Source organism: Sceloporus occidentalis, unplaced genomic scaffold (assembly GCF_023333645.1).
Source record: "Sceloporus occidentalis isolate IW3139 unplaced genomic scaffold, rSceOcc1.0.p SCAF_1, whole genome shotgun sequence".
In the NCBI taxonomy this organism is placed as follows: domain Eukaryota; kingdom Metazoa; phylum Chordata; class Lepidosauria; order Squamata; family Phrynosomatidae; genus Sceloporus; species Sceloporus occidentalis.
In genome coordinates, this window is record NW_028316981.1 from 102,449,230 (window position 1) to 102,462,567 (window position 13,338).

General features: G+C 39.4%; 1 protein-coding gene across 7 annotated transcripts in view; it reads left to right on the forward strand.

The window, feature by feature from the left end:
• ARHGAP26 (Rho GTPase activating protein 26) overlaps nt 1-13,338 on the forward strand; it is a 345,307-nt gene that overhangs the window by 185,561 nt on the left and 146,408 nt on the right. For all 7 annotated transcript variants that reach the window (XM_089531147.1, XM_089531141.1, XM_089531150.1 and 4 more), the window contains exon 13: nt 11,714-11,779. In XM_089531147.1, the coding sequence (XP_089387273.1) occupies nt 11,714-11,779 (66 nt within the window). The remainder of the gene's footprint in view (nt 1-11,713; nt 11,780-13,338) is intronic.

A 13,338-nucleotide genomic window follows, 5' to 3' on the forward strand; every position in this document is an offset into this window, starting at 1 on the left:
TGTTCATAATTCTGCTTATAATATTCATTGGGAAAGGAGTTATGTAGGATATTGGATTATTGCTTTCTGGGAATCTTATCCAGGCATCTTTTCTCCCCATGGTCTATTATTAGCTGAACATTTTCAAGTTTGTTTTCCAAGTTATAAGAGGAAAACAGTTTTCTTTGCAGGATTATTCAGAGGACCTATCTAGTTGCAGTTTATAACTGCCACCAGCCAGATTCGTCTGAACGCTCCCATGTATGTCTTGAAAACTATGGTAATCCAAGTTACTTGTTTCTCCCAAGCATCTGTTGTGCAAGGCAGACAAAAGGTTGGACATGGTGGCATATGGTGACCCTTGAAGAGCCCAAAATGGTGTGGGGTGGCCCCTTAAGCCCATAGCATGCCGTACCCTATTCTATGAGAAGACAGGCCTAATTCCCACTGTAAAGCTTTAAAGCTATGTGAACGTCCAGCTTCACATTTCATGTGGATTCATAACTGATTTATCACTTCACCTCCACACTGAAATATTGCTGGGAAGAGCTAACGGTTTAGGCAGAGCTGTGACTGAGACAGAGTTAAGAGACATTCTGCCTCTTGTCTTTGGTCAGAATTCGCTTCTGTTTCTGTTCTGATCCCTGTTCTTTTGCTCCAGCTGTTGGGACAGACAAATTGGGAGACCTCCCCCCCCCCCCCCGGTATATCCAATTAAAAAGAAAAAAAAGAACATGGCACATCAGTTGTGCATATCCAATTCCAGAAATCCAGTTGTGGATTTCCTGGATTTCATAGTCAGATTCTCAAGGTGAAGCTAGACATGATTGAAAGCACATGCCACAAGATGCAATAAATGTGTGTTTATACATAGACACCAGTGGGTATAAACCAGTGTTCTGTGTTCTAGAACAAGGAGTATAGAACATAGGTCCTCCAGATGTTTGTGAGCTACTACTCCCAATCATTAATTAGGCTGGCTAGGCCTAGAGTTCCACAGCAACTAGAGGGGCCAGCCCTATTCAGGAATGTACTCTGTCTGTCCCATTGTCATATTTTATTACATTGAAATCCATAAATAAATGTGTTGTCTGAACAAGTATTTCCTTTTTGTCTGTGTTAAACATTATGGCCAAACAAATGCCAAGAGCTCTAATATTCACAATGTGAATTACAATGTAGCAGAGGAGATTTCTGCATCATCTTCCTCCGCCCCACATTGTTCATAATTGTATAAAACTGCATTCACATGGACACAACAAGATCACATCTGCCCATTCTTTTTCATCTAAGTTACAAAATAAAAAGGAATACTGCATATACTCATGTATAGTTCTAGAAATTTTAGCCAAAAAATTGACCCCAAAAAATGGACTCAACTTATCCACAGGTCAATATAAGTACTGTACTTTAACTCTTATAAAAGAAGGGGCCATAATATGTCCTGGAAGCACTGACATCTCCCCCCCGCCCCCGCCCCCCGCCCAAAACCATCCAGCTTTTAATGTGAGCACAGTCATAACTGCTGGAATTTTGTAAGTTCTTTGTCATTGTTTTCCTTTGCTTCATGCTTTAGCTACTTACCCTCAGCTTATTCACAGGTCATACCAATACCCATAATCTTTCCCCAAAATCTGCCCTTGACTGATACATGAGGTTGACTTATAGCCAAGTATATATGATAATTCTGCAAAACAAATTTGGGTGACAAATAGGGAACACAAAAAAGAACATAACTTCATATACATAATATCTAATCATGTGATTACTACTTTGCTAGTACTAAATCAAATGTAAAGATTCTGTGCACCTCTCTCTCTCCATGAGCAGAGAAGAAAGACCTCCTATGTGGACCTGTCTTGAAACCTATTGCTGTGGCAAAAGTGGGTTTTCTTAGTGCAGTGTACTAGTAAAGGGTGAGGGAGCTTTATTCATTTATTTATTTATTCATTTATTTATTTATTTTATTTTGCCCCAGCTCTTCAGCCACAGAGGCTCTCAGAGTGGCTTACAGATTGTTAATTTGACAGTTCCATGCCCTCAGGTTTACAATCTGAAAAGACATGACACAAAAGAAGAATTGAATGGCAGTGGGCAAGCGGATCAAGGCCAACCGATACTAGAGCTGGCTTTGATTTTTTTTTCCCCTCTCACCAGAACTTGTAGGAGGGAAAAGAAATGAAAAAATCCACCCTTGTGCTAACAAATGTGTGTGGGGGGGAGTTGCTCCCTACCTTCTGCCCTGGCTAGAGCAAACCCACAGCAAACGGAAAATGGAGAATCCATTGGGTTGCCATGTGGATATAGTATGGGGGAGATGAAAGTAGGGCATTGTCCCTATCCCGCCCCCCCCCCCATAAGAATTCTGCCACTCAGTGAAATTTTCCTTCATTCCCCAAATTTCTAGCATTGCGGAGAGTGAGACACTGGTAATGATTCACATATAGAATTCTTCTATTTGATGTGTTTGCATCTCCCTGGTAGCTTTGCCTGCCCATTTTCTCTGGATGCCTAAACTGTTCCTTTATGACCTACTGAAGTTTTAAGTTGCTGGAATGCTAGATATTCAAGGAGTGAAGGAAAGTTTTGTTGGGGAGCAGAATTCTTCTGGGTGGGAGCAGTGACTTGAGTCACTACTTCCTAAACCAGGGGTAGGCAACCGTTTTGAGCCAGGGGCCGGGTTGCTGTCCCTCAGACAACTGGGGGGCCGAAGCCAAAAAATTAAATAAATAAATAAACCAGGACAAATGTAGGACAACATTTTCAAATGATGGACACTTTTTTTTAAAAAAAAGTGGAGGACACGCAAAAAAATTTGCTGATTTTTTAAAAAATGTTAATATAAATGCATGTTTCTGAGGCATCTATAGACAATTGCCCCCCTTGCCCCTGCGCGCGAGAGGCCAAAGGACCCGGTGGCAATCAGTGGCAGGACCGGGCTGGGGCCGGTCCCAAGGCCTCGCCGGGCCGCATCCGGCCCGCAGGCCGCAGGTTGCCTACCCCTGTCCTAAACCTTCAGAAGTACTGGCTCTCCTTGCAACAATCTCCTTTCCCTTGCTCCATGAGTTTGCCTTAATCTCCTCTCTCCAAAGCTCCAGTCTTTTCAAACTATTTTAAGCAAAACCTTTTCCTCATTTAAATTCACTTTAGTTGTTACTTTCTCTTATTTTTCCTTCTCCTTTCTTTTGTTTCCACTCTGTGACTGCTTTTCTGAGATGGAAAGCTTAAATACCCTAAAGGCACCTCATCCTGTCTGATCTTAAAAGTTAAGCAGAGTCATCCCTGGTTATTACTTGGATAGTGAACCACCAATGCATATAGAGTTCTCTAGGCTATATTTCAAAGGAATGGCAAATACTGAGTATTCTTTGCCTTAGAAACACCTATGAAATCCCTGGGGCCACCATAAGTTGACAGGCAACTTGAAGGCACATGCACACACACACATTCTATACATCTGTGTTGGAAAAAAGGTCAACATTTAAATATTTTTTTGTGATCTCGGACCCTTTTGCAAATAACTTTTCTGTATAAAACAATTTATAGTCAGTAAAGTCCCATATTATGGAATATCATCCAAAAATGGCAAAAACTCTAGTAATCTCATCCAGTAGGGAGAAAGCGTCTAAAATTATTTGTTTTTCTTGTCTGAGGGAAGGAAATAAGTGAAGATTTACATTCTTGTGTAGCACTGTCAGTATTTTTAGTCAGTGCTCTATGTGAGTCACAATATTTTTTTCTGCAGTTGCAAGCCAATACATCAGAGTTTTGTTTTGCTTCTTGTTTTGTTTTGTTTTTTATAAAAAAAAATGCATGGTTTTTCGAATTCTTTTTCAAGTTCTGTAGATCTAAAAAGATGGTAAAAAATAGAGGGATGCCAGCAGTCAGATGGGTACTTGCCTGCAGTGCCAGGGAAGATACTTCTACACATGCCCATATTTTAACCATACCTCTGTGGTTTATAAGTTTTCAGTGTGAATTCTCAGTGTGTTGCTCACAACTCGTACAATCCTTCTATTGAATACTTGATGGTGGTCTTACAGCTGCTGAGACAGTTCTGTGGAGTTTTTCATTAAGCATATTCAGCTTTTGGTGAAAATAAATGTTGTTGTTATATCCAACACTGGATGTGTGGCATTATTAACTTCCTTAAAAAGTTTGGAAATGTTACTTTTTGGACTGCAATTCTCAGAATCCTCTAGTCAGTCTGGCAACTACAGAAGCTGGCTAAGAGTCTGTGGGAGGAGTTGTTCAAGAAACAACACTTTCATGCTCTGACATAAAGGGGAGAGAGGAGGAAAAAAGCTGCTTCCCACCTTCTGTCCTGGGTTGTTGTTGTTGTTATTGTTGTTATGTGTCTTCAATTCAATTCTAATTTATGGTGATCCTAAGGTGAACCTATCATGGTGTTTTCTTGGCAAGATTTGTTCAGAGGGGGCTTGCCTTTGCCCTTCTCTGTGGCTGAGAGTATGTAACTTGTTCTAAGACATTTAGTGTGCTTCCATAGCTGAGGGGGGTGGGATTTGAACCCTGGTCTCTAGAGTCATAGTCCAACACTCAAACCACTACATCACACTGTGTTTCAATGAGTCTAATGATTAGAACATCCCTCACGTCACGTGAGTCACGTGTCCAGATTACTGGAGGAGGCTATAACAGAACCCATAATTCAACAGGGAACATTCTGCCTCACAGGATTGCAAATTCTCAAATTAGTGAGATTTTTTCAGATTATGCAAACTTTAAAAAAAAGAAATACCAATTGATTAGCATTTTTCTTCATGTATGATCATTGTGTGGGCAGAAGAAACCCTTAGGAATTTCCTGAATCTTGGTGGAAGAGTTCCAGCAAAAAACAAGAAATCCTAAAACATATAGGTTTCAGTGATGCCTATTATATGAAACCTGGTGGGATGAGTCTCATGATTGGAATGTGGAAATAGAGGGGTATAACCTTATTAAGAGAAATAGGCCAAACAGGAAAGGAGGAGGAATAGCACTATATGTCAGAGATATTTACACCAGTGAAGAGATCCTGGACATCAATCATGGAAGCCAGGTGGAGAGCATCTGGATAAGAATCAAAGGGGAGGGAAACAACAAGGGTGTTACGGTGGGAGTCTACTACAGACCCCCAAGTCAGACTGAGGAATTGGATGATATCTTTCTAGAACAGATGACCGTACAGTCAGAAAAGAGAGATGTAGTAGTGATGGGCGACTTCAACTATCCTGATATTTGCTGGAAGTCAAACTCAGCAAAATCCTCAAGGTCTAGCAAATTCCTCACTTGCCTGGAAGACAATTTCATGGTCCAAAAGGTGGAAGAGGCAACAAGGGGGTCACCTATTTTAGATCTGATCCTAACCAACAAGGATGACTTGGTTAATGGGTTGCAAGTGGTGGGATCATTAGGTGGAAGTGACCATGTTCTCCTGGAGTTTGTAATGCAGTGGAAAGGAGAAGCCAGGCAGAGCCAGACACGCATCCTAGACTTTAGGAGAGCGGATTTCAGTAAACTTAGAGAAGTATTGAGGGCGATTTCATGGTCAGAAATACTAAAAGATAAAGGAGTTCACGACGGATGGGACTTTCTCAAAAGGGAGATACTGAAGGCACAATTTCAAACAGTTCCAGTGAGAAAGAAAAACGGGAGGTGTCTCAAGAAACCAGGATGGATGACTAAGGAACTTTCAACCGAGCTAAGTTTGAAACGGAACATGTATAAGAAATGGAAAAAGGGGGAAATCACAAAAAAGGAATTCAAAGAAATAGCAGGCATGTGTAGGGGTAAAGTCAGAAAAGCTAAAGCGCAGAATGAACTCAGGCTTGCTAGAGAGGTTAAGAACAATAAAAAGGGTTTTTTTGGATATGTCTGCAGCAAGAGGAAGAAGAAGGAAACGGTAGGGCCACTGCGTGGAGAAGATGGCAAAATGCTAACAGGAGATAGAGAAAAGGCAGAATTACTCAATACCTTCTTTGCCTCAGTCTTCTCAGAAAAGGCAAAGGGTGCTCAACCTGAGGATAATGGAGCAGAGGACAGAATAGGGGAATTTCAGCACAGAATAAGTAAAGAGATAGTAGAAGAATACCTTGTTTAACTAAATGAATTTAAGTCTCCGGGACCAGATGAACTCCATCCAAGGGTATTAAAAGAACTGGCAAATGTAATATCAGAGCCATTGGCAATCATATTTGAGAACTCCTGGAGAACAGGAGAAATCCCAGTAGACTGGCGAAGGGCAAACGTTGTCCCCATCTTCAAAAAGGGGAAAAAAGAGGATCCCAACAATTATCGTCCAGTTAGTCTGACATCAGTTCTAGGAAAGATTCTGGAGCAGATCATTAAACAGAGAGTCTGTGAACATCTAGAAGGCAATGCCATAATCACAAAAAGTCAACATGGGTTTCAGAGAAACAAGTCATGCCAGACAAATCTAATCTCTTTCTTTGATAAAATTACCAGCTTGGTAGATGAAGGGAATGCTGTGGATATAGTATATCTTGATTTCAGTAAGGCCTTTGACAAGGTTTCCCATGACATTCTTGCAAACAAGCTTGTAAAATGTGGGCTAGACAAAGGAACTGTTAAATGGATCTGTAATTGGTTGACCGGCCGAACCCAAAGGGTGCTCAACAATGGCTCCTTTTCATCCTGGAGAGAAGTGACCAGTGGGGTCCCACAGGGCTCTGTCCTAGGCCCAGTGCTATTCAACATCTTTATCAATGACCTGGATGACAGAATTGGGAGCATACTTATCAAATTTGCAGATGACACCAAATTAGGGGGAATAGCTAATACCCCAGAGGACAGGATCAAGATTCAAAATGACCTGAATAGACTAGAAAGCTGGGCCAAAGCTAACAAAATGAAATTCAACACAGAGAAATGTAAGGTATTGCACTTAGGGTGGAAAAATAAAATGCACAGATATAGGATGGGTGACACCTGGCTGAATGAAACTACGTGTGAAAGGGATCTAGGAGTCCAAGTAGACCACAAGTTGAACATGAGTGAACAGTGTGATGCGGCAGCTAAAAAGGCCAATGCTATTTTAGGCTGCATCAATAGAAGTATAGTGTCTAGATCAAGAGAAGTAATAGTGCCACTGTATTCTGCTTTGGTCAGGCCCCACCTAGAATATTGTGTCCAGTTCTGGGCGCCACAATTCAGAAAGGACATTGAGAAACTGGAGCGTGTCCAAAGGAGGGTGACAAAAATGGTGAAGGGTCTGGAAACCATGTCCTATGAGGAACGACTTAGGGAGCTGGGGATGTTTAGCCTGGAAAAAAAAAGGTTAAGAGGTGATATGATAGCCCGGTTTAAATATTTGAAAGGATGTCATATTGAGGAGGGAGCAAGCTTGTTTTCTGCTGCTCCAGAGAACAGGACCCGGAACAATGAATGCAAGCTACAGGAAAAGAGATTCCACCTGAACATTAGGAGGAACTTCCTGACAGTAAGGGCTGTTCGACAGTGGAATGCACTTCCTCGGAAGGTGATAGAGTCTCCTTCCTTGGAGGTCTTTAAACAGAGGCTGGATGGCCATCTGTCAGGGATGCTTTGAATTGGATTTCCTGCATGGCAGGGGGTTGGACTGGATGGCCCTAGTGGTCTCTTCCAACTCTACGATTCTATGATTCTATGATATTTTTGGAAACTGATTTATGTGCTCTTCAAAGGGGATTTGTTCACTGGTATTTTGGCACAGAATATTAAATTTGCAGCCTTTCTAAAAGATATGATCTCACTTGTTTGTCACATACTGTGAATATTAGATTTGTTCAGTTGCATTACCAAGATGTCAGCCTCCATTTGCCACCTTCTTGATTTTCTGCAAACTGTTCCACTCCTTAGAGTTCATCTCTTCATGGAATAAAATGATCATTGATGCCTTGCTTGTTTAGAATTATTCTAGTTTATGATTATTTTAAAAATCTCCTCCTAAAGCAATTCCCATGAAATCCGGTTTCTGCCCCATCTGCCTTTGTTGTTAGGTTTTGCTTTGTTCAGGAAGAGTGTACAGTCAGCCCTTCTTATACACAGATTTTTTATACACTGATTCAAGGTTTGAAAATGTTAAAAAAAGGTATAAATTTCAAATATCAAACCTTGATTTCCCCTTTTTTATAAGGGACACCATTTTGCCATGTCATTGTTTTTAATGGGACTTAAGCATCCATGGATGATGTTATCCACAGGGGATCTTGGAACCAAACCCCAGCGTATAACAAGGGTCCACTGTATTTGGTGTGCATAAAAGGAATTGCTATGCATCAGGAACATGTGGTTCTCTAAATGATGTTGGACTCTAAATCCCATGGTCCCTGCTCCTTAGCCATCTTTAGTGTTGTCAGATTTTCAAAATAGCATTAGGAGACATTCAAAATTGATGACATACAGGGTTGGCAATCAGGAAGTAGCTGTTAACAAGTTTGTGTTCTACAGAAAGGCCTAATGAAACTATTGATTTCAGTGAATTTAAGTCCAAAACACACTGCAGAAATAAACCAGTTTGCTTTAACTGCCCTGGCTCAATGTTAGGGGATTGTGGGAATGGTTATTTTGTGAGACATTTAAACTGCTCTGTCAGAGAACTGTGGTGCCACAGTAAAGTGCAATTCCCAGGATTCCCTAGCACTGAACCAGGGCAGTTAAAGTGGTCTCAAACTGGATTATTTCTGCAGTGTGTTTTGAACCTTAACCATGTATTTTTCTGTAAAATTAAAATATATGTCCACACTCATAAACTGCATAAGGCATGCATTTCTGTCCTTATGAAGGGCTCACACCCCAAAATATGGGATTTTGTGATATCTTGTTCAGGAAATGAGTTCCAGCCCTCAAATAGAGAACATGCTTTATAATAAGGGACACCTGGCAACCTTGACTATGTTTGCTGGTACTGATTAGAAGTTGGAAGCCTAAAAAACATGTGAACAGACATACGTTTCCCGTCCCTGCTGTACAGACTGTCAGCAATACAGTGTAAGAAAGTAACTCCCGAAAAGTATATCTCAGAGTTTCAGATGGAGGTGAGGCAGTTAATTCAAGTTTAAAGCTGTCTATTAGTATACTTCCGAAACAATTTAGATTTTGCCTAGAAGCCAATTGTGCATTAGCTCATTTCAAAATGAACAAAGAAATGCATTCGTACTTCCATTGAGAGAGTATTCTTTATTACTGTCCATAAATTTAGCAAGCTCAAATTGGCAACATGTAAATTAAATTAAAATCGCAATGTCCATTAAGGAACACAATTGCTAAAACAGTCATACCATACAAGCAGAGAGTATTCTTGTAGCTTTAGCTTCTCTTTAGGTAAGGTATAATTTTAAAGGTATGATTTTTTTAGCAGCACTGAAAATGACAAAGAGAGCTCTGGGAGTGTTATCCTACTTTGCAGGCAAGATAAATGCCTCAGATATTTGCACAACATATGGAAATCTACTGCAAAAGCCTGTCCAGTGTGTAGAACCAGCCATAGTCAATGTCTTCCTGTGTTTACATATTTTATCCATCTCAAAGGATGTTTGCTGGGTCTTGTGAGAATTATGTTGGTCTTTTCTGGGCTCATTTTGAGTGTCTAGCTAAAACAGAAATAAAAAATGGCCTTAAGAAGCCAGGACATGATCTCTAGATTGTTTAACTTTGGCAGGATCCACTGATTTCGGTTTTTGTAAAGCACCATGCAAATTTATGATGCTATATAAGCAAACTATTATCATCATCATCATCATCATTATTGCTATTACTATTTTCAGTTTTAGGAGACTCTAGTTCTGGGATGTACTGTATTTCCAGTTTTATGTTCTGTTGAAGCTGATTGTTGTATTTACGCTTGTGCTTTTCCACCTTATTTATGTTGTCGCTGTTCTTATTGTTATTTTGCGTGTGTGTGCTGTTTTATAATTAAATCTTCTTTCAATGGAAAAATAAAATATAACTGAACTTCTAAATGAAAATCTTTAAAAGAAATAAAACTATGTTTTATAATTTAAAAAATTGGGAAGATATATGAACTTTATGTAATACACCATTCTTTTTTAAAATCATGCTGTATATAGGCAAGCAAAGGATACAGTTTGAGTGCATGGTATCTGGGCTGATTCGTATGAAACCTTTAATATTTGGATGCATAGTGGAAGATGAAATGATTGCTCTAATGTGAGCCGCAGTCACAGTTAACAACTGATATGGCCCTTTTGTATATTGTACTTGGATGTTCATCCTGGAGAGCACAAAAGGTTTTGTGAGAATTAGCGCTACAATATGGGGTTGCACTGTCTCCTTTTCTCTGGTTCTTCTGAGGCTAAGATTTTGTTTTACCTGCTGCTGCAGTGAATCTTTTGTTCACTTGTAAAAATGTCCTTTATTTGCAAAAGACAACAATTGGGTGGCACCCCTCCTTTTGTTAGCTAAATCCTCTCTTTCAAATAAAGGAGGCTATTTTCCTTAATGGCTAATTGTAGGTAACATTGTGATTTGAGCTGGCAAGTATTATATTATTCCTTCAGGGATCTGGTACTTAAACATGCCTTCTTATTACTGTACTAACTCATTTAAATTAAATTTGAAGAAGTGTGCCAGAGTACTTAATTGAGTCTTATTATTTCTTTAGTGAGAATGTTTTAGCTCTTATTCCACAATTCATTTGCATGCCTTCAGGACATCTTAATTTTCATGGAATAAATATTTAATTCAATATGATGATGAAGCATGATGGATATCTACAAAGGAAATGAATACAAAGAGCTATGGATCCACTGCTATACAATTCTTGCATGGAAGAGTAACAAATAGCAGCAACTGAAAAGCAGTGCCCAATGCCATGGCTTCACTCCTAAATCACTCCTTTTCATTCATTGTTTCTGGATGGGGTATCACACCACAGCTGTTCTTAAGAAGTCATTTCCAAGAGGGTGCTGCTGTGGCTCTACATGTTTTTGCTTCTTTTGTGGCTATATGGAAAAGTCCAGTTTTTAGGCTTTTATATTTTCTTCCCACTTCTTGCTATACTCCTTATTAACTGTCATGGCTCTGCAAAGCTTTTCTTGCAAGATGTATATTAGCTTCTAAGAGTTCTGACTACACTTTTCTTTCTAAACCTCAGATATGAATTAGTTGTCAGGCCGAATTATTTTAAAAAACCTATCCTTTTTTTTTCTTCAACATTGGTGTTAGACTGTTAGGTAAGTGAATCTAGGTTTCTTGAAGTTAAAGAGATTTATGGCTTAGCTGAGAGCCTAATGCTGGGTGTCTTGAAATGAATAAAGATGTAATCACATTGGCTTTACTTCACTTGATAAATATTTACATTTCACTGTGTTGGATCAAGAATTTTATTCTGGCAGGAAGGTCTGTTGGCAGAATTTTGCTGATACTGTTTCTGTTATCAGATTTTTGGGGAGGGAGACTTGCAACCATCCCTCCTTCTTACTGCAGCCCCAAGCATCATTTTCCCAAAGTCTCCCACTAATGGAAAGAGCCCTTTTGATTCTGAGAGGCTCATGCTTGATTTGGCTTTGAATGTGAAATTATTAATAGAATTCATTCAGAAGAATGGATTGCCTGTGTCTGGATCATTGTGTTTTTCTTTTGTACATAAAATAAAATAAGAATGGCATTCCTTATGTGCTTTTGTAAAAAAATAATCCCCTTTCCTGCAAATGTTCCATACATTTTTTTCTTAGTTATTACCTGAATAGTCTTTACTTGTTTTCTTTCTTTTTAGCTGCTCAGTTGGATAATATGGGCTTCAATATTGTCAAGAAATGCATTCATGCTGTTGAAACAAGAGGTACGGTATTATATCAGATGTTCTTTGACCTTTGCTGAAGTTCTGGATCTATTTCTAGATGCAGCATAAAAGGTTTATAAAGACCTGTGAGGAAGGCTAAAATAGCAGGGATTTAGGTATTCTTATGAACTCTGCCTTGAATATCATCCTTTGCTAATCCAATTTTCAAAGGAAACAAAGAATAATTTCAGTATATTCCTTCCCATTGTGAGAAAGTCTTTGAAAACTGTGCAGTTTTCAAAATCTGCTTGCAGTTCAGGATTTATTCTGCACAAACTTTGCCTATGGTATTTTTGCACAGAAAACAGCATTTTTCTGTACTGTAACAGACATTTCTACATGGAAGAAATATATATATTGCTGGCCAGTGGTGGCTCAAGCGGTAAAGATGCTGACTCTGTTGATTGTATGATCAGCAGGTTGGCATTTTGAGACCCAGGTGCCATATTACGGAGTGAGCTCCCATCACTAGTCCCAACTACTGCCAGCCTAGCAGCTTGAAATCATGCAAATGAAAGTAGATAAATAGGTACCAATTTGGTGGGAATGCGTCTCACAGAGTAGTCTTTGACAACACTGGCTCTTTGGCTTAGCAGTGGAGATGAGCACTGCCCCCTATGGTCAGACATGACTTGACATCTTTGTCAAAAGGGAATTTACTTTCTGTACAGAAAATGCTGTTTCCAGCTCAGAAAACGCCATATTCTGTGCAAAAATGCCATGTGTGAAGTTTGTACAGAATAAGTCTTTTTGTATAGAATAACTGCAAAGATTCTCATCAGTCTAGGATTCTACTCATCAGGTCTTCCAACACTCACAAAACATGTTTTTCAATCATTCGGTGGGAATATTTTTGAATATTCTTTCCACCTGTATGTTGTAACTTCAGTCAGGTTTATAGCAGTGCATAATCCCTTTCAGACTGTTACACTCATTATGGAAGTTGCCAGACATCAACCTTTAAGGGCAATGTCCATGTGCTTACATTTTAATCCCACACAGAAGTGGGCAAATAGATGCACACAGCTTCTGTTGCACTTACATAGCAGATGTTAGCTTCCAAAAAATTCTCTTGGGATTTTGAGAATGACACATCAGTTCCCAAGGCCTGGTTTGAAATCAATCTGAGAGAAAGTGGAAGACATCTCTATCAGTGAATTAAGTTTTAGTCTCCTAGTTACATGTGCATTTTTGTGATTAACTGCATCTTCCTAGAGTCTAGACCGGCCTAGTGAAATGCAGCACTGTTCCCCCCCCCCCCCCCCAAATCTCTTCCCATATTGACTTCTGGGCGTTATCTGTGGCTTTCTAAAGCAGTTGTTAAGTTGTAGTACAGATAATGTATTAGTACAAGTCTCCCTGGCTCTTTAATTCTAAAATAATAACACAGATTGATGTCATTTTGAAAAGGTTGTTTTAACAGTGCTGGCCTTTCTTCCAATTGTATGTTAAATAAGATCAGTAAATTCATTATTTTTATTATCAAACCATATAATCACACTCACCATTATTTCAAAAGTTTACATTTGATCTGTTTGATCCCTTGTTTAAGACTGTGT